The sequence below is a fragment of the Bemisia tabaci genome, chromosome 3, assembly GCF_918797505.1.
Source record: "Bemisia tabaci chromosome 3, PGI_BMITA_v3".
Lineage (NCBI taxonomy): Eukaryota > Metazoa > Arthropoda > Insecta > Hemiptera > Aleyrodidae > Bemisia > Bemisia tabaci.
Window position 1 is genome coordinate 306287 of NC_092795.1, and position 23110 is coordinate 329396.

Genomic DNA, 23110 nt, shown 5'->3' on the forward strand with positions numbered 1-23110 from the left:
TTTGAAAAAATTACAACACGTGGCCACCCCCTAAATCCGGCCTTGATTGCAAAAATACGTAACTCGTGATGGAGTGTCAATTCTTAGTGCCGAAAACGCGAATCTCGGCATTTCTGCCATATTTTTAACAGTTCGAGAAAATATTCAAAATGCTGACGGAGTGTGAAAAATCATCTTATTCTTGCTATACTCAAGAAATATTACCCTTCTACTGACAATAAGGCCTTGTCTCCACGAGCCTTTTCACGAGATTTGTCCCAGGGAAAAATCCCACTTACGAAGTTGGGAAAAATATTGAGTTAATCAATATTTTTCCCAGTACCAAGTATGGTACTTGTACCCCTAGGATCCACTGAGAGAAGAAGAAGAAGTGAAAACGAATCGTGCGATATTTTATTCATTACTACATTGTTAATGTTTGTTTAGTTAAAAAATGTGTCTAATTGTCATTTGAGTGCAATTATTATTTTAATCCCAGTTAAATACTCGACTTTAACTAATGTATCTTCCCGCGCAACCTAGTCGCAGGACTGTATGAGCTCCGTCCCGTGGAGACGGTAACTGGGAAAAATCCCAGAAGTTTCATTCCTGCGATTCGAACTTGGGACAAATCCCATGAAAACGTCCCGTGGAGACACGGCCTATGGAGGAATGTAGTCAGTTTTTTTTTCTCTCCTTAAAATTGAGCTCCTGTTGATTTTAATTCAGCTTATTTACTGTTAATTCTTGAGTTATTGTTTACTAATCTGTTCCCAAAATAATACAAACCAACTACTTGAAATGAAAGAAGAGGAACAAGGGAATTCATGGAACTTATTTAACGATTTATCACATTGCATTTAATGTTCCATACATAGTGACACTACAACAGACAAAGATTGTAATGAACTATTTGTACACATGCATAGGTATTTAAAACAATTCATAAATAAATTCGAGGAGTAGACCTTAGGAATAATCATATCACAATAAATTGTATCGAAAAATAATTCAAGATTGAACAAAATTATTTGAGAAAATTGAAAAACAAAGAAGGATTCAGTAAATCTGAGAGCATAGTGAAAGGAGTTAACTCACGTTCTAACAATCATTTGTTAAAAATGTCTGTTATTTCCTTATACTAAATAGGGAACAGAGGCTAGAAAAAAGAACATTCAGTTTTAATAGAGGAGCACAAGATAAAACTAACTGATTCATAAAGAAAAATAACTAATGGATGGTGAAATTGCAGGGTTGTGCCTCCTGTTTGGGATGTTTCACAAACTTTGTTTCCATTTTATGTTATCAAAGGAGAGCAAAACAAAGCTATTGCTTGGCATCTTCAAAGATTATTCTTCACAAAGAGAGGAAAAATTAGGTTAGGTTTCAAGAAAGGACGTTCAGTATTATTCCATTAAAAAAGTAAGTATGAAAGGAAGCACACGAGTTCCTGCAATTTCACCGTCGTAATGCTCTCTAGAGTAAGAATGAGTGAAATGATAAGAACTCCAATTGGTTGAAAAAATATCTACTTAAAATTTGTACTTCATTACTGCAGTGTCAATTATAAAGAAAAAAAACATGGAAGAAATGGGTATAAACTAGAAAAGGGTAAAAATTAGTATGACTTGGTAAAATTCTTGGTACTCATTCCTGTATACTTATGGGAGAGGGAAGAGAGCTGTTTTGTCCGAATAATTCAAGATAACTTTATATTTGAAATACCAATTAAACATTGGCCTCATTGATCGGCCAACAAAATTAGCTATTTTTCGTATAACTTGATGAGGAAAACATTATGAAAAGGATGAAACTTAGATGAAAGTTACAATCTAATCAAGGTAGAGCTGCATCATGTGCTGATATTAGGCATTTTTTTTTTAAAAAAAGAAGAAAAAAAGGTGCGATTTCTTACCCTGGGATTTCTTAAACTGAGAGAAGAAAATAGCAGTAGCTCAGATACTCAGTGATTCGAATTTTTCAAAGGATGCAAAAGGAGCACGATGAAAAGTTATCACGAGGCATTCCTGAGTTTTAAATGGATAGAACTAAGCAATAGTGACGCATTTTAATCTAGCATTTTTAAAATCAAAGTATCTATTTAGTGGATGGGTACACTTTGCTTGAATTGAGTAATATGGAAGGTTAGTTTGATGTAATTCTGTGTTGAGGCCCTTCATCAAATTGAAGACAAACAGCAACTGTCGAGACAGTGGCCTTGGCATATATTTTTTCAGAGTTTTTACAAGCAATCCTTTCCTTTCTCTGATGGTCCTGCTGATTGCCTTCTTCCAATTTTGGGAGCGTTCTTATCAAAACAGAGGCAGTCCGACACTGCTGCACATAGGTATTTGTCAAAACTCTGCGAGCATCTGTTACTTAACTCCAGCCAGATCTTGCCAAGCACTTAATATTTTCCATTAAAATTAAAAGGATACCATACCATTAATATCTTCATTAGCAGTAAAAGGTATTAAAGAAAATCATTGATTGTTGTGAGAAATAAGTGTATCTCATTTGATTGATTTGTCCTATTAGTATGCTTCTGCTTTGCTAAGGAGCTTTGCAAGGACCTTGACAATGATATTCAATCTTTGACTTTTCCAAGAAATGCTAATCTATTTCCATTTGAGCTCAAAGAGAGAACATGTAAGTGAAATATCAAATTTTTACTTGATATCTGATCCCTGATCATACTGTTTTAAAACAATACACATTAAGCGAAAAACACAAAGGAAAAGTTTTGTAGTTTTCAATCAAGAATAAATTAAATATGAACACAGGTTAGCAGTTAGGGGAAAAAAAGCATGAGGTTTAAAAGTTGCTTTACCAAAAGGTACAGTTGAGGTTATCATTAAATGCTGATCAAAATTAACAAATCTGCAGGAGGATCATTTTAATAATTGTGAGTACTTACTTCCATTGCAAAAACAGCTTGGAAAATTTGAACTTCAATATTACTAGAGGGACTTAGTCAGGTCATGGCACAGAAAACATTTATAAGAAAAATTTTATCAGCTTAGAGAAGGAAAGTAATGCTAGAAAATCTATTTTTCAAAATTGCAAACACTGGTGTAAACAGAAAAACTAAACAAAACTCCTGATAATTCAGTTAAGGAAAAATACTGTTTATCAATGAGAAATCCTTGAGGTTTTAGAAGCAACAGAGATGGATTTCTGGCGCAGATTACCCAGTATTTCCCTAGGGAATCCCATTTAGAGAGATACTATGGGAGATCATGGCTACCAAATGCACCATCATTAATGTTAAAGAAACAACTAATATGTTATGGTTATGCACAAAGAGTGGCAGAGGACAGGTTGCCGAGAAGTGTCTTAGATTTAGCTCCACTGGTGAACAGGGTCTAAATATGGTATTTAATCCAAAATGTTACGTGCAAAATTTTCGAAGAGTTATGGTTTAATGTAGAACAATGGCAGTAAAGAATTGTAGAGCACCAGGAAGTACTATAAATCGAAAAATACATGAGTATCTTTAGAAAATACAACACTCAACTGCATGCAAATATTAGTTGATTACAGTGCATTGCATGTTTAAGAGGATGATTCTTTCTTCAAGAAAACACGTTTTGCTATCTTAGATGAAAAAAATGCCAACAATATCAAAATGACAGAAAACTTCAACCAGAATAACTACCCGAAGTCGAAAATCGGCCTGCTCTTGTCAATTACACGGCCACGCCCACTTGCCAAATTGATTTGGATATTCCAGAGTCTCGATGACAGCCATTCTGAATGATTAGAAGTTTAGTGTGCTGGGAATGTAAACAAATTGAATTGAATAAAGCCAGTCAGTTGAAAGTTTATAAAACTGAACCGATTATATCCTGAACCTTTGACTGCAGGATAAACCAACAAGCTGGGGGCATAGCGCTAAGGTTATGATTTAAAATTACATGTATAAAATCACTAAATTTTCAAAACTCATTGATTCCTTTATCTTACTTTTAATTTATAAAAATTTTGTGACTTGATGTATGTAATTATCACAATATTCCTTGTATATAAATTCTTTAACGTTATGATTTAAAATGTAAAAAATTGGCTAGAACTTAGTCTTGAATCTGTTCTATTAGACATTTTGATCTATTTCATTAAATTTTACAGGAGCTCCATTAATTTTTGTGATTTGCTGGCACACATTCACTTGTAGGTTTTTTTGCCTAAAATAACACTGACAAACCCAGAGTAAGAAAGATCAATACAATAAGATAATTTTGGCCAAATTTCAGGGTAGAAGAAGCTTCATCAATTCTTTTCAATTTCATACTATCATGATTGCTGCCAGTTACACCTGTACTACTGCGCAAAGACAAAACACTTCATGAATCATCAGACGTTCCCAAACTTCCTTTGACAGATCAAACATTTTTCAGAGAAATTGGGAGCATTTTTCTTTCAATTTTTTTCGAGAATTTCGTTCGTAACTTGATCCTAAGTCTCTAAAAATTTCAATGAAAAATACTCATAACTTTCCTCAAAAATAAATATTTTCTGAGAGTAAATTCGGCAACCTACGAAGGTTCATGCAGCGTTTTTTCTCGGCACTGACTAAGTATATTACCTTCCTGATTCTAAATTTTAATTGAGGCCTGTTGAATCACCGTCACCATTACCGTAGAAATGCAGTTTTGAGCATCTTTTCGGCATGTATTAGAGTCGAGGCTTAAGTGGTTTTAGGATTTTCCTTGTTTCATTCATTTCCTACCTTATCATCTCTTTTGAGTCTTTCAAGACATCTTCAGTCTGTTATGTTTGATATTTGTCATTGCAGTTTTTGTCATTAAACTATGTGTGTTTCTGTAAGTCAGTTGCATTATTTCTTATGGTATTATTCCACTAAAGCTCACATTCTTAGCATGAGATTGGAAGTTGGAGATGACCTCATCTTTTTGGAATAAAACATGGAGAAACATGGCCCATTGCTCTTTTCAATTTTGTACACTTTGGTGCATTTAAACTTCATTTTGCAATAAGCAACTATTATTAACCCTTTACTGCATCGCGTTGCCATATGGCAACAGTAATTATTTAATTCGTAGTAAATTCAGGAATGCTCATATTGGTACCCCGTGTGGATTATAGGGAACTCAACCGCATTACCAACCTAAAAAAAATTGTGGTGGGGGAACTGGAGCTGCCAACTCAACTAAATAATCCTGTTTTTCCAACGGGACCATTTTTGAGGAGGAGTCTTGAGGAGCCTAACTTTGAAGGATGTTTTGAATGACTTGGCTTGCCTTTAGAGACGGGAAAAAAATCCCAGTTATGACCTGTACGGTCTAAATTGAAAATTTCCTGGTCCGATGATAATAAAAAGTATTTAAATATTATTTTTGGCTCAAAAACGGCGAGTTTCCATATGGCAACAACATACCGGCTCACTTCTGGCCCATAATTTTGCCTGTTGCCATATGACAACACCATACTGACTCCGACGCAATAATGTGTCTTGCTATCCAAAAATAGAGATTACAATTAATCATTAGACGCTTTTTGAATTTGGTAATGTTATAAGAATCAAGAAAACTTATTTTCTTAGCTTTTTTCCTCAAAAATCCCGCACAAGAGTTATGCCCTGGCATCACTATTCCACTCCTGTCCTGCATGTTGTTGCCATATGGAAACAAGTGGACACTCTGGCAAAAAAGTTACTGTATGTTGTTGCCGTATGGCAACGAGCTTTTTTAAGCTTCAAAAGTTAAAGAAAAATTAAAATTTGGAAAAAAGCTCAAAGACGTGTCTTTTTAATTTTCTTTTACTATAACATATATTTTTTTCATCAAAATCGGCATCGCAAGAAAATTCCATGCAGTAGAGGGTTAATGGTTCATCCATAGAAGCACCTACCTGCATAGGAAAACTACTAGAACACACACTGTTTCTTAAATGGGCTAGATACAGTAGTTCCTTATTGCAAAATGTAGTCCGTTACATCATTTTGCAGCTCTAAAAGGAGGCTGAAAAAATCCTTCTTAACATGAATGAGCAAGATTCCAAAAAAGTTCTTGCCAGAGTGCTCATAAAGGCACAAGTACTTATTACAATTCCGTTTAAATTCTAAAACTATGTAACTTCTATGCAGATCAAAGAAATACAACAAGATGATCTTGGTCTTTGCTGATAAAAGCTTGAATTTAAGATTTTTGGTGTTATTTAATGAGACAAAAAAAAAGTTGAGAGCTTTGCTGATATTATTTTACACGTGTCTTTCTTTAACACACTTTTAGTTTAAAAATTGCATCAAAGAAAACTTTAACAGACTTTAAAAAATTAAAAACATTAAAATTTGGATTTTGCGGGAGATAAAAATACTTATACAACATCAAAGGTTGAAAAGTAAGAATTTGATCGTTGAAAAAGTGATAGATTTGGTTCCTTCATATCAATAAAACAATGGGTTCAACAGAGGCGTTGGAAATTGCAAATCTCAGGATAAAATGTTCCATCTCAATGTAAAATGAGAAAAACAAAAGTCTTACCTTGTACAATTTTCCTAAGACTGAGGAAATATTTTTCACTAAGCAAATTCTGAATGCCATGAATCTCCTTGTCAGCTTGAATGGTACTTAATTCTCGCTTTCTCGTAGGCATCAATGATTGCTTGCCTATGAAAATAAAGAAAATATTCTTAATGAATAATAAAGGAGTTCCAAGTTTGGAAATTATGTTAATATGTATTGCAAACAGGTATGAATTATTTAAGTACAAATGATGATATTGCTTTGACTGGTATGTTTTAACATAATGGACCAGTAGACAAAGTATAACTTTAAGCATTCTGATACCTCTTAATGTTTTATAACCAAAATTTTACACAAAACACAGTTCACGCGCCCAAAATGACTGAAACTAGCTCCTAAACAAGCTGTTTAACTACATATTGCAGAGTATCTGTCATACTTCATTTTTTCTTTGGAAAATTTTTCAACATAATTTCTTGGAAAATTCCTTGATTTTTCCTCTCTGTTAGTAGAATATTCTGTATTTCCAAGCTTTGGCTTGTTTCTCTTCTGCAAAATAGTACAGGAGCAGAAATTTTAAGAAACCGCAATGGAGATATGTATTGTCGCACTTTGCGTCTATTTCACCTTGCTTTCTTGTCAAACATAGGTAATGGTTTAAGTGCAATTCGCAGATACTTACATCAACTCGCTTTTTGAACATTTATGAAGATTAAAACTAAAAAAATCCTCCAGGAAAAATTGAGCCTAGCTCAGCATGATTCCCCCCCTTTTTTTTTTTACCTGAAAGTTTTTTGATGCAAAACGAAAGCTGAAACATGGCCAGCATTCACATAAACAATTTTAGCTTCCGGCCAGATATCTTTCAGGTCCATTACACCATCTCGAGGTACATAGCCGTCATCAATAGCACATACTGCTGTTATTAAAGATGTATCTACAGGAGTGCTGAACTGAGTCAGATGAGTGAATTCATCCATAATCCCGCGCATGAACTGCAGGGCTTCTTTTTGTTCCTCGCTCATTCCTATTATGGACAAAATTGTTCGAATTGAGTCCCAATACTTCCATCTATTGATCAAGAATAAATTTTAATCCCTGAGAAGATAGCTTTTTCTCATTTCCTTTTTGAAACTGTCTAGAGTGCAAAAATTAAGTCAAATCAAAAGTACAGTAAAAAAAGTCATCAATTGATATCGATCTGTGAATTTTTTTCAGTCATACTTTTTTTTTCTTTATTTTCGTCCTAAATAAGTAACTTTAAAAATCAATGGTGAACTCTTGAGACATTAATCTACTTTTTGTGGATAAATTCTTCTAAAAATAACCCACTTGAAACTCATGAATAATCACCTATGAAAGTGGTGTCAATGGACGAGACCATTTACTGAAGATTTCCTTTAGGTCGACGTATTTTTGACAAAAACTCAATTCTGATCATAAATTTAATTTATGCATAAAAAATGTAGCACTACTTATAGATATTCGACACAGTGTCTTCAAACATGATAAAACTTAGTTCTTAGTATACCAATGAATATTGGCGTCCAAGTTTAGGAGAGCATAATGTCATCCCACTGAACAAAAAAATGTATCTTGATTGCGCTGATCCAGTATTTCTTTTGACATTTCATTTGTTATGCAAGAAGTGTCTCATAAATTTTCCTTAAGTTTCTAGTGACTTATCTTTTGAGAAAAGACTCTGAACTTTTCAGACTAACTCATGCTATTTTTCTCTTATGAAAAATTAAAATGTTTATTTAGATACTGAAACAGCGCAGTCTACATACATTTTGTTCAAGGGATGAAAATATTTAATACATTTTTTGCTGATACTCAGGCGCATGCAATCAGGTAACTGTAAAACTAAGTATAATTATCAACTAATTTCATGAAAATTTTGCAGAATTCTGACTGACTAATAGGAAATCTATACCTTTTGCGCTCAGTTTTATAACTTATCATGCGTCTCATTTTATTTGCTGAATTATAATTTTTGCTGATTAATTAGCCAAGTAAAATTAAAGGTGAGATACCTTTCCCTGATTTCCAATCAGATAACACTGCTAATTTATCAGTGACAGACTTGAGTACTTTCAAATACTCATCAGTATTCAAAATTTTCATGTCCTGCAGTTTGAGATATTGACTAAGCCCCGATGGTTTCACCTTTGAGGCCAACTCTGGCTTGCTCAGTGATAGACCAATACTTGCAGCTTCCAGGTCACTATCTTTGATCAGATTAGTGGTTACTTTGAAGTCACTGACAGGGTCTACGGTGCTCATAGGATGATCGCTATGTATTAAATTTTCATTGTACTGTTTCGCAAATATTTGACCAGCTATGAAATTGGGCTGTAAACAGAAGGAAAAATTATTATAAATACTTCTGGAATGCTACCATGGATTACCACTTGTAAGTTAAGGAAAGTCATTTCAATTTAATGAATGGGCCAATAGTTTTGCATTATTTGTTGAAGTTTGCAACAGGTTAATTAAAGTCAATGTAAATTCTATGAAATTAATGTTACTTTTGCACAGCAAAAATAAACAACAGTGACCAAATACAGACATTATTTCATCATCTTTTAGGATCTGTCATTAGGCAAATATCTTATGTTTTCAAGAGAGAGATAAAAAAAGGAGAGAAAAACGGCTGGAAAGGAGCCAATATAACTTACATCAATGCAAGACAACATTTTCTGTACTTCTATTCTTAGAGATTCATTTTCTTGATATTGAGTTTCCAGTAAATCCCAACAGATCGCATTACTGAGTACACCCTGCAACGCAAAAAGGTTATGAGGGTAAAAGATAAAATAAGATTAAGACATGCATACCCCACAGAGGACAAAAGAAAGGGGAAAAAATTAACTGGCCGACATTTTTCAATGAATATGCATTGCAAGTTTTATGTTTCAACTGGACAATGAGTCCGAGATTCATTGCATAAGTTGAATAACAAGATAGGTAATGAAAAAGAGCTGGGTCTGCACTATTCTGGGGGGACATTAAAATTATATATAAAAAATTAAGGTACTTTTTTCTATAGAGTGAGTGGGTGCAGTTTGATGGTGTAAATTTCAAAAAATGTAACTTGACTGCGATGTTTCCAAATTGTTGCTCCTGTGGTTCCATTTTATTTTTCAAAAATACCATGATTGTTGAAGCCCAAAAGTTTTACAGAACCTTCTATAGAGGTTAAAGGATATTGGTGAAAATTCTGAGGGACAACATTCGTTAGTTTTCTTTGGAGAAAATAAAATTCAACAAGCAAACAGCATCATAACAGATAGCGCCACATGGTTTGGGACTTTCACCATGAAACGAAGTCATAAAGTCTAAAAAGGTAAGACACATATATTCCTTAGCACAGCAATATACACTCCAAATTTCTGAAGCCAGTGAAATCTTCTTGTGCAAATACTCCAATAGTCACAGACTGTTATCCTATGGACATGAAATTCTTCTAGTGTCTGTTCAATTTCATTCTCTGGGTTTTTCCCCCATTTAAACCAAGATTTCATGCTAAAAAGCAGAAACTTGGATTCCTGAGTGCTAACAGCATTATCTCATGCTAGAATACTTATAAATTGACAATGAAATTACAGGAACGCGTATCTAATTTGCAATCTTGCGACGCGTTTGTTGTTGCATGCGTATCATTTTTGTCTTGTCTTCTAGCCGCAATGACCAGGGACCAGTAACATTGTTCTTAGCTTTTGTTTTAAAAATGTTTCAATTATTTATGGGCGGTTGAAAATGACCAGGAGACTGGTCAAAACGTCCCGTAATTTTTAATTATTGTGTGTTTTTTTAGCGTTGTCCCTCCCTTTTCCTGTCTATTGTTATTTTTGTTCTCAAGCTGCCATGGTGTATTTTTATCTATATCTTATTTGCTGTGGTTTGAAATCTCCAATCCCATTTTATTTTTTCAAGGGAGAAAAAACCAATGCTATCCATTTGAAAATTTTACAGAATATTTTTCACACAGAAGAGAAAAATCGGGGAAATTTTCAATAAATGATGTTGAGTATTTTCCCAATAAAAAAAGAAAGTAAGACAGGAAGTCTGCAATGGCGTCAACTGAGTTGCACTATCCTGCAGTTTTGCCATCAAAATGTAAAGGGAAATGCAATAATACTACCTCAGTGAAAACACCAGATGCAGTTGACCAAGAAAGACATGGTACTAACACGATGGGTTTTGGCCATGTGGTTGCAGCTAAGGAAGCCATCTGCATGAGAAAAAACAAACAAATTTTTGATGATTACATATTCAGGTTCATTAATAAGCTTTAGTGAAAAATGAGAAATCAGTGTTCGTGAAAAATTGCCTGTTAAGGTAATTGATCTCCTGTGTTTAATGATGTTTCAAAAGCTTTGACCTCCAAAAACATTCTAAAAACATTCTTTTACATTGTTCGTGTGAATTACGTAGCATCGCGTTCAAGATATTGGACTCCATGCTCATTGTTGAACTTTTCACTTCTTCGCTTGAGCATAAAGTCCAATAGCGAGGGGACCCTCCTCAATTTCAATGTCCATTCATTCATCATCATAATAGGAAATTACATACTTTTCTTACCTAACTTAACCTTACCTAACGTAAACTGACCTAACCACTGCACAATTTTCTTTATTAATACATTTTTTCATCATTACTTTACCAAACTTGTCTTGATAAATTTTTGGACTCCATGATTGTTTAATGTTAGCAAATATCTGAACCCCACGATTTTGGAACTATGCTCACTTTGATTTTTCGAGAAAACAATTCCTCATTAAAGTGAGCATGGAGTCCAAGATCTTGGATGCCAGGAGTAGCCAAGATTTGTAAGAGTTGAGCAAGGAATCCAATGCCACGGACACAATGCATCAGTACCTTAATGAGTATGTACAAGTCAGTGCAGTCAACAACAGATTTAACAAGAGATTTTCCCATTCCTTCGTCCTTTTGGTGCCTCTCAGCCTGTGTTTTAGTTCTTGATCACAGGAAATTAGTTTAAAATGTGTTGAACTGACATTGATCTGAGTCAATGTATAGGGCACACAGTGTAATAATCACAGGATTTTTTTTTCCGCCCCTCCTCTTAAAATTGTGTGTGGTACACATCATTTATTTAATAGTATGAAAGAAAAAGAGGGCTCCATGTAGATGGTCAAAGTACAAAACCACAAATCTTCATTGCCATGTTTCGAAATTTCAACTCCTATTTTATTTCTTTGCCAAGAGCTTGCCCACTTAGGAGCTTGAAATTTATGCAGAATATATTCTGCTGACAGAGGGCAAAAACCAAGGAAGTTTTGAAGAAATTGTGTTGCCTGGTTTTCCAAAGAGACACTAAAGTATGACATGAAGTCTGCAACGTTGTAAACAGAGATACAAGGTTTTAAACTTTGGACATCGATACATAGATATCTGTCTCTACAGTCTACCATGCTGTTTTAAGAATTTCTCAGTTGGTGATGGATAGAAACTAAAATAAAGATTTTTGTTGATTTGATCCTAAGAATTAGATAATAAATGATGGTGGATTCTTTGTGGGCCAACCAAAATCCACACCAAGTAATTTTACACTTTTTTAGAGCAGGGCAGAAGATTTGCCCCCTTAATTCCTGAATTTTCTTGCAATGCTAAACTGAGGACAGCTGATCTTCTATCACACTCTGAAAGAGCGTAAACTTAATCAATACAAGCTTGACAATGCGTTCCAGGCTCTAACAGTTCGATCAAAGTTTTGAAATAATCTAAGGAGCAGCTTAAGTTTAATTGGAACTCAAATCAATAAAATAAGGACATAATAACTTACATGACCTCCCATTGACAAGCCAGTAACACCTAAAGGTCCTAGGCCCATATTTTGGCACCAATGAAATAAAACTAATGACTCTAAAATTAAACAACCTCCCATCACAAAGATGTCAGAAACATTTCGAAGAATGGAACGTCTGTAAAATACAAAAAAAAAAAACAAACAAACAAATTAGCAAAATAAACACGAAAAAGAAAAAACAATACGCACATATTGGTAAAAATTATACATTTTAAACAAGGAAACAGTTATTATTTTAACTTTTGCTTTAATCATTTCAAAAAATAATTACTTGACATAGAGCATGGGAATGAGAGGCTACTATGCAGATTTTCTTAGATTATATACTATCCAAACTTCAACAAGATATCTGCAACATTGGGCTCCTTGTGCCAAAACCGATTAATTGACATCACCTACTTTTGATGAAAGTAAGCTGATGTCAGAGAATTGACAGCAAACTAATGGCAGCCACATACAAAATTTGGGTTGGAGACATTTTTAACTCTGATTTTGAATGTTTTCCGATTTCTCACCATTGTTTAGCCTGTTCAGGGGTCGATAATCTTTCAGAAAAGCATTCTTGGAAAGCTGATATTAAAAAATAAAAAGTTATTATATTGCCGTGAGACTATGATTTTGTCCCTCGCCCATATCGCAAAATCATACAAAACTGTTTTTAAAAAACAATAGAATTGAATCTTCGGTGGAAGAAAAAAAAAGTCATCACTTTTCTTAGAGGGTGCTCAACCTCAAAAGCTGGGAATATTATCAACTCCTGGGCCTATTTTTCTTGTGAAGAAAAAAAAACAAAATCCAACAAACATATCATTTGATTCATGAATTTTGAGAAATTATAGCAATAAAAATACGTACAACTGTTCTTTTGGTTTCCTGAGACCATAAAAAGGATTTTCTATGATGATGGAACCAATATTGGCCTCTTTCAGTAGAGGCTTTGCCAGGATTGTTCTTCTCCTCCAATAATACTGAAAGAAAAAAAAGTGAAACAGCCGTCACGAAACAATTTCTTCTGATAGCAAAGCTTCTATTTTTTTTTTTTGTAGTGACACAGTATGAAGATACTCCTAGAATTTTACTTTGTCATTACTAGCTTCTGAGTTGCCAACGAAGGGCACTTACAGGCAATGATGCGTGCAACATGTGTACCAAGACCTAACAACACAAGTCAGTCTTTTTAGAGGACAAGTTCTCACAATGATGTGCAGTGACTGACTGGAGTAGATAGATCTTTAATTGTATGATGGTAACCCTTAAAAAAAAACTTTAAAAGATAAAATATATAATGTAGAATATATACGAATTTGACACATTTACGGGACACTGCACTCTGTTCCCGACTGCAGAACATCTATTTGTAAGATGCTGAAGGTAAGTATGAATCACTCAGACTTCTGCTAAAGTCTTTTTTAATACTTTATCTTCTACTTTTTGTAAGGAGAGAGGCAGAAAAAATGGAAAGACTTAATTTTTTCTGCTTGGGTAATTTTTGAATGATTTTACAACTTTTTAAGAAACGATTTAATTCATATTCTGTTGCTATAAAAATGTAAATAATTTTACTCTAATAATGCTCCAAATTTTCAGACCATGTCTTGTTAGTTGCCAAACAAAACAAATATTAAAACATTATTGCACAGAGCTATTTAGGAGCCTGGTTCATGAAAAATACTTTCAAATTTTCAACGATAACAATTTTTTAGAATGAGCTTAGGATGATCTTTGAGTGAGAAGGACTTAGAAAACATTTAAACACTAAACACAATCTTGCATGAAGTTGTTAAATACTGACTTCATTCGGATGAATATACACTTACATGATCTCCTGTGCCGGCCATATGGAGACAAACTGGTTTGAAGTCTGGTCGGTTCCATGTTTTAGGAAGAATCAGTTGAAAATGAGCCTTTTCAGATTCAGGTGGTACGATTCCAGGCAAATACTGGACCAAAGGAGAAATAAAGTATCCTTCAAGGACTTGGCAATCTGACCAACTTTCCTCCTGCAATGAAACATTTCAAACACAGGAAGTAAGTAAAAAACTTGATTTCATACATACACTCGACATTGGTTAGGTATTAGGCACCAATAGATGGACAGAAAAAAGAGATATAGATCGCAGGCAAATAGTCAAATCAGGCATTTTATCAAATGCCTAGGCAGATAGTCAAATTTTCAGAATTTACAACGTTTTTTATGTTTGTAACCACAAAGTCCTCTCGAATTTCCAAAATTTGGAGAGTAAACATCCATAAAAGCACAGACTATCATTGCATTTCCTGTTCAAAAATTCAACTCATATTTCTTCGACTGTCCAAATTGTAAAAACTATTTATTTTATAAAATGCCGCATATTTTGAGACGAATGTGTAATTAAGGACTGGTTAAAAATTTATTTGCCATTGTAGGAAGTAAATTTTTACAGATAATTTTTTCCCACATGACCAGAGAATGATTTTGTCTATAGTTAGCAAAATTTTCATTCTTCCAGTTAAAGTAAGAATATTTGACTATTTGCCTAGGCATTTAACAAAATGCCTGATTTGACTATTTGCCTGCCACATATACTTGGCTATGTTTCTCATCAGTAAATATATTATGCAGGGGTGCAAATTGTTCTCGACCGTGCAGTTCCGATCAAATTGCAGATGTGCCCTAAAAATTGCAGAGGCTAATTGTGAGAGGTTTTGTTTTTTTTTTTTTCCCCCCTAGCAATCTTAGGTCAAATCAGCACATTTTGTTGACCTGCTTTTTGGGAAAACCTTGCGCATTGCAGAAAATTGCGAAGGCCTAGAACACTTTGCACCCCTAAATGTATAAAGGTGCAATGAAAATGCTTCTTTCGCCTTAAATTACTTGAAAAGTTATGAAATACTTGATCAAGTAATTGCACTGATCAATCTTGATTTGAGCAATAAAATACCAATGGAATATGAGAGAGACCAAGGAAAAAATTATTATCAACTTGGAATTTTGTGCCTGCTTTATTGAAATTTTTGGCTGAAAATTTTCCAGACCTTACCAGAATAAAGTTTGGCTCCGAGATCTTGAGTACTGTTCATGTAGATGACAAAAACACAAACTTGATGAATCCTTGTTGCAAACAAGTGCAATGCCTACCCCAAAATATAAGTATTTAGATCAAAAGCTTTACAAAAAAGTTGTTCCATTCTTATGAACCATGTCAGAATCCAGAAAACTCCAGGAGAGCTAGTCCACAATAATTTTCACTTAATTGCCCCAGCATACGGAAATTGGCGAAGAATTAGCCTGATAAGAGAATTCACAATGATCTCTCACACTTTCTTGCCAAATTTCTATTAAAACGATTTCTGCTATAAATTTCTATTAATTTCTTGTCTTCTTAAACAAATAAGATCAATTTCTCCTTTTTTAATTATCTAATGAGTAAATAGAACAAGTGCTCGCTGGTAAAGATTCACACTTTATTCGCCTAGATACACACGGCCATTAATCGCCGCAAGTGAAAGTCGAAAGCCAATGGAGAGCCATGATTTCAATCCATTGACGTCAATATATCGAAATCAAGGCTCTCTATTGGCTTTCGTCTTCCACTTGCGGCGATTGATCGCCGTGTGTATCTAGGCCTTTATTGAGACACATGTCTAGGATGACAAAAGTGGTCCAGAAGGTACTTCTCACCTTGGTAATGGTAACAGGGTAGTCAGGTTCCACTAACTTGTAACAGGTTTCACGATTGGAGACAATTTTCCGAAACTCGCATAACCTGAAAGCAAATTTAACAACATGTATTATTTCATAGAAAGGGTCTCGCACTCAGTATAATTAATAAATAAGAGACTTGACAACAAAGAGTCCAAAGCTATCCTAGCAACTTGCTATGTCGGTAGTCACATAAAAAAATATGAACCAACACTGGTAAAACCTCTGCAAGCTTGAGATAATTCCGAGTCAGACCGCCATATTCAACTTTATGAATGAAAATCGTTCTGCTTCCTGAGATTTCTTTTCAGTGCAATTAAAAATTAGTTACATATCAATGGTTTAATCTTGACTTATCAATGGTGCCATCTGTGATACAAAAGTAGGCAGGGATTGACTTCTATGGTCAACCCACAATATGGAAGCTCTTATCTTTGATGTTGAGGATTGTGTTATTCAATTGACCAGATTATACCTACATGCACAATATGTTCATCACTGAAGACTCCTTCGGCAATAATGAAGCTGCAAATTTAAGCAGACAAAGTAGGATTGCTCACATGCTATGGAACCATCTGAGGCATTGGTAGATACTTAATCCGCCACTCTGACCCTTGGGTTGGCTCGTCACAAGACGCAAGTCAAACTTTCTTAACATTAACACTTCTTAGTGATGCTGCCTGAATGCGAGTATGAACGTATCACCAGAACTCATCATTACATTGTCAAAATCACATTTTCAGCTGATAAAGTCCCTGCTTCTTTTTTTCAACGGAGGATTGAATGCATAATGAAATGCTCTTACACAAGTTGCTACTAATTACTTCACAACAATAGAATTTCTAGTCAAATAAAACGGACATTGAAAACCCAAGTTTGGGAACTCCAAAACATACGGTTACGGGAGGAACGCCTCCTGTTCAACAGTTCATCGAAGTTAGTCACCATCCACTCTCAAGGTTAATGGCGAGAGACGTTTCCTTCAGGTATATGAAATAATAAGGAGAACAAAGAGTATGATTTACCTTTTAAGAGACTCTGGTTTGCCCCATCCTTCCACGAAGTACTTTGATAAAAGGACAGACCTATAGATTTGATCTAATCGACTAAGAGGCATGACGTGGTTTTAAGAAATGTGCCAAACATTACAAGATGATGGTGATGGTCTGAGGAGCAACATAAAATTTCTTCAAGTTAGCTTACATTAAAAATTTTCACTAAAAAAAAACCCGAGAGTAACATTGTAGTACGTTAACTAAAAGATGAAATCGAATGAGCACTGTAAGGAAGGACTGAAAGTGATAAGGACAAGTAGTATGTTGTTTACTTCACATTTTGATAAAAACAACCACTAAGGTCACTCCTGCGCATGAACATTTGCGCATGACGTCATAGGACGGCACGACTTGAATAAGAAGCGCGCGAAATATGATTGATCGTTTTCTCAGACATGAGAAATCTTTTGAAAGTGAGAATCTTTCTTCTTCAAACTCGTTTTTCCACGGAAAAATCATTCGTCCGTTGATGACAATAATATTGCGCTCGATTTATGTAATCAAGAATTTTCCTGGATTTTTCGCGGTGAAAAATGATTCAATGTTTCGAGGATGTGAAGTATCTCCATGGATATGAGCATCGAAACCGTATGTACCTATACTACACGCAATGGTTTTTCCACGGAAAAACTATTCGTTCATTGTAGTCTGTGATTTTGCGATAGATCGAGAGAATTGCAAATTCAGAGATTTTCCGTATAGCGAATTGTCATTATTTTATTTTCCCCTCGTTTAAGGGATGCCTGTCCATATATATCGGTATAGCCATACCGAATGGACGAGCAATTTCCTATTGGTGGTTACTGGTGGTTACTCATCCCTCTGAAAATATTGTTTCCGCGTTGTAGCAGCTGTGGCAAATGTAGCATCAGTAGCATCATCAGTAGCAAATTGATTTAGCAGCGGCGCGGCGGCGATGGCGGATTGAAACGCAATCGTTTTTCCGCGGACGAATCATTCGATCGCTCGTTGTAATCGGTAAATTAATTGTTCCATCGAAAAATTCGAGAATTTTTCGCCGTAAAATGTGATTAGGTATCTTATATGCTCCCCACTAAAATATCAGGAAAACAGCGAGGTTTGCCGGCTCCTCCAGTCCCGGGGCCCACGGAAGTAGGTAGGTATGTGCGGGGCCTGAGGATAGCAGGGCCGGATTAAGGGGGTGGCCACATGGGCCGCGGCCCATGGCGGCAAATGTAGGGGGCGGCAAATGTTGTAATTTTTCAAATGTAGGTATCAAGAAAAAAATCCGATTCAGAAGAAAAATTACAAACGAGAAACGGCGAAAAATCTCTCATTTCCTGAGAGTTCAAGTATAGTAATTTATAATTTGTTCGTCTTTCGGTGATACAAGAGACAGCGCCTTTCATTAGTCTAGTTGAGAGAGAAACCAAACACGTAATTTGGCCTGGAGTGGCGCAGCGCAGAGAGCAATGATGACGCGGACTTCAGATAGAAAGCAGAAGCCCTCGGTGCGCCGGTCAGCATGAAACACATATTAGCGCCTACAAGACTCCATGAATATTTCACGCAATGCGTTTAACGTATAGCGCGGTCAGTAGCGGTTGGCGTAAAACTCATAGTGCCCACAAGACTGCATGGATACTTCACGCATTGCGTCAAACGTAGTGCGGTCAGCTCAGCAGCGGTCGGCGTGAAACGCATAGCGCCTACAACACTGTAGGAATACTTCACGCATTGCGCCGAACACAGTTCGGTTGGCGCGGTGGCGGAATTTAACATCATTAAATCACATTCATGTTTATTCTTTCATAATTTTTTCGTTCTTTTCTGATAAATGAAAGGTCTCGTCCACATGGAGATAAGTTTACGGAACTTAATTTTCGCGAAAAGTTCCGTGAACTTTTGCTAGTGTTGACAGGGCTTTCACAAAAAATGTGCCCAACATGAGTAAACGCGTCTTATGCACGCCTCCTTCTCCGGCACGTTCACTTGATAGTTTGTATCGATGTTTCGAAACGAATGAGAAGGGGCGGCAAAATACAGGCGGCCCATGGGCGCAAGTAGGTAAATCCGGCCCTGGAGGATAGACCTCCAAAATCAAATCCCCATCATAACCGAAAAGTTGTGAGAGAGAAAATAACACCCTTGTGAAAAACAAAACGCAGCCCATACATTTCTGGAGAGAAAGAGCAGAACATAATGATATTTTCACCAATGCGTTTACCGACCAGACTTTCTTGATATATCATCGTCGCACTTAGAAAATCAAGCTTGTGATGTTACCTACAGATTTCGTGTCGCATATAGTCTTTGTTTCAAATTCCGTTAGAGTCATCAGGATTATTCTGTGAAAATTTCACACTTAAAACGTCAAAATTAGCTTTTCCAAACGGAAATCAAACACAAATAATTAAAACCTACACATAACTCCAATCTACACATAACTCCAATCTACACATAACTCCAATCTACACATAATGCTCAAATATCTAACTTTTAGCGATTTCGAGGGCCGGAAACGTTTCAGTATACTTTTCAATAATGCACGACTCGGGAAATCGACAATGTTGTGATAATAATCAGTAATAGTTCACTTCATCGGCACGCTGCAGGAATTAAATTTAGATGGAAGAGAAACAATCAATGCTTTAGTGAATGTCGCGTGCGACGGGTTCTAAACGAATTTAATTGTAACGTCTAGATGCAACTATTCGGGCTCTATTGATGTCCGCAGTGTTGCATGCGTCTGAGAGTGAAGGCGCTTTGACTTGAGACACTAACCGCCTCACCAGCTGCAGCGCACGGGGTTCACCATCATCGATGGCGCGAGTCCACAAGAGTAGTCAAGCCAAATGTGGAAACGACATTAAACGCTTATCTTGATGTTGATAATAGAGATAAGATTATATCTAGATCTTAGAAGTAGTTTCATTGATTTTCTCCCAAAATTTCCTTCATAAAGCATCCCATTCACCTTATAATGTGAGAAAATTTACATCAAAATTTGCAGATTTAGTTAAACAATAGATGTCCTACTTCTCTGAAAGGCTCGTTGCATTGTGCGGTGTGCTTCCCTACAAAGGTCTGAAACAAAAGAGTACCTGTATACCAATTCAATTCTTCCTTCATACTTCGAAGACATCTCTCAGACATGACAGTTGATTTACGAATCATGTTCAAGCTCAGCACATTGCTGTGCCGCAAACAGAAATAACAGGAATGCAGGGTCAATACGTAAACAAAAACTCTCTTTAAAAAAAAAAAAAATCGAGGAATTTCAAAAGCTTGAAGAGACGCTTCGCTATACTCAAAAAAAAAAATTCGAGAGAATCGGCCCGTTAATCGCAAGTACCAGAGATAGCCTCTTTTATTTAAATAGATTTTATTTAAATAGATAGTAAGTATAGAGTATTATATAGAAGCGCACGACGTCGCTGAGTAGAAATGTGCTTGCGTTCCAAGTCCATCTGACACAATCGAGTGGCGCGCTCTTGAATCGCATCGACGAGGGAACTAAAGTTGGATCGGTACCAAAGCTGCCCGATAGATAGCAGAACCCTTTCCTAGACCCCTTATCCTCTTCAGAGAAACAATATGAACTTACGGTCTTATTTATTTCCGAATTTGTGAGAAATTTGCAGTGCGGGTCACCGCAACTGCGTAACATTGAAAAAAATCATCGACGGCGGCCCAAAGAAAGCGCCGGTATAGGAGAAACCCATTCCCCTTATTTTAAGAAAAGCAGAGTAAGTAAAATGGAAAAAGAATCGCTGAAAGTAAAACTGTCATAGGTAATATCTTTTTTTACTCGATGTCCTTATGGTTTTATTTTTATTTTTTTCTCTCTGAGTTTGGCATTTTTTTAAACTGATAATAATACGTTATTTTTGATGTTCATAGGGAGTAGGTAATGAGAATTCTAATACATTTTAATCAGAAAGTTCAAAAACACACCAACTCGGGGTTTTTTTTTCCGATTCTCATTTTTTACGGTTTCGTAGCCCTTATACTGCACGCAAAAGGAAATGTAGGAATTATCCAATCGGAAATGCTCGCAACAGCGACGGGGAAAGGGCGACGATGAAGAAACACGTTCTACATAATATTGGGCCTTTCTTTATCATTTGACTCATTTGAGGGAAGGGGGGACGGAGGGAGCGGTGGACGTTTTCAGGGCCACGGTAGCTCAGAAAACACTTTACTAGAGTACTTAGTGCCATCAAATAAAATATTTGTTAGATAAAGCACTGAAAAGAGAAAATATGTAGTATTTTATTTGAGATACTGATTGTAGGCCTTTAAAAAAAAAACGGGTGGCCATCCGATATCGTGGTTTTCTTTTTTTCGGTTCAATATACCTTATACCAACAAGTTATAAAAATATTCAAGGGTTACAAGTCAAAAAATATAAAGTTTTCATAGCCAACCATGAAAAATCTATATCTGAAAGTCAGTGAGAACAAAAACATACCAACTCTGCAACTTGTAAACGCCAAAAATTATCTGCCATTAGACATGGCGCAATAATTACAACTTAGTCCTGTACACTGTCTACAAGTACTTGTCCTTTTGCACGTGAAAGCTTTTCCTGAAAGTAACTTCTTCGCCTGCTGCGCAGTTTTTTGTCTTTCCTAAACATTTTAATTTTTTCGAGTTGGCGTGATTTCGAACTCACTGATTCATTTATTGAATAATCATGGCCATATCTGTGGAATGACTTGACCGGAGTAGCATCGCCTTTACTCTTAACTTAAACCTCTCCAGAAAATTAAAGTTAAGTTTGTCTTCAAAAGGAAGAGATAATTTCCGTAAAATCTGCTTTTATTCCTAAAAAAAAATACCGACACTCGAGTATCAATAAAACGCACTATTGTACAAAATATTTAAAATATCTTTGCAATCATATTATCATTGTAATTTTACATAATTTTCAATTGATATCACAAGTCATCAAGTTCATCTTGAATAATAAAAAAATGCAAGTCTGAATTTGTTTTATTAAGTCTTGAAACTATGAAAAAGTCCCTGGTATACGAAATAGTCCATCAAATTTTATGGTTCTGGGAATAGTATGGAGAGCACCGTTTTGACGACAAAGCGTCAATATTGAAATATTAGTGTTTGCATCTGATTCCATGTGTCAGAGTCCTCACAATGCACGTAAAATCATGGCTGTTGTCAAATGTTACTTTGTCCGTTGAGTTTATACAAACCTATATGACCATACTGAGGAATGAAGCTCTATGAACATATGAACGTTCCAACATTTTTCTTGATATATAATTACCCGGAGAATTCGTGAATTTATTCATTGGAAAGTTTTTTAAATTTTTATTCATAATTAAATCTAAAGTCCATAAAAGTTTTAAGAAAAAATGTTCATATCTGCTCCCGAATTGAGTGTTTTGTCGAGGCCAATGTGGCGAAGCTAGGGAGAAGAATGCTGCCGTGCTAAGGCAGAATGCCGTATGAACATTCGAGAGTTGCCAAATTCCCTTCGATAAAATGTTTATCTTTGCGGAACATTATGAATGTTTTTCTTGAAATTTTAAGGAATTTTAGTTGAAATTGCGAACGAAATTATCTGAAAAATTGGAAGAAAAATAGTCACAAATTTACCAGGAAATTCGTGTTTTATCAAAGGATATTTGGCTACGCCTGAAGGTTCACACGGCGTTTTTCCTTAGCACGGCAGAATGAGCCTGGCCCCCAGAAATCTACTCGATCCCCTTCGGAAAATATGAGGGATTTTGCTACTTAAGAGTCCCTGTGAAAACGGTTCTAGAGGGCCCATGAGACTCCAATGGGTAGGGATCCATTGGATGGGATTTCCAGAGGAATGCGGTTTTCATAGGGACTCAAAGGGACTCATTGACGGTTGGCACTCATGGGTCCCTATGGGCTGAATTATGAGACCAACAAGAACCGAAGGGGCAGCCGAAGTGACCCTCAAGGTTCCCGGATGGTACCCTCAAGGCTCCCGTGGGGATTGGGGCCAATTCTCAGTGGATTCTCAATGAATTTCCATGATAATTCGTGCAATATACTCCCTTGGGACTGTTTCTACAGGGTGTGTGACATATCTCATTTAAAATTGTGTTTTGATTAA

General features: G+C 35.8%; 1 protein-coding gene across 1 annotated transcript; it reads right to left on the reverse strand.

The window, feature by feature from the left end:
* Window positions 1–813: 813 nt before the first annotated feature.
* Window positions 814–17323, reverse strand: LOC109040462 (protein ABHD18). The gene is made up of 11 exons (XM_019056419.2): window positions 17008–17323; window positions 15962–16046; window positions 14118–14300; window positions 13156–13268; window positions 12277–12415; window positions 10612–10701; window positions 9146–9247; window positions 8501–8819; window positions 7248–7491; window positions 6483–6608; window positions 814–3755 (listed from the first exon to the last, which is right to left on the reverse strand). The coding sequence occupies exons 1-10, from the start codon at window positions 17097–17099 to the stop codon at window positions 6554–6556; spliced, it is 1422 nt and encodes a 473-aa protein (XP_018911964.2). The 5' UTR covers window positions 17100–17323; the 3' UTR covers window positions 814–3755; window positions 6483–6553.
* Window positions 17324–23110: the final 5787 nt, after the last annotated feature.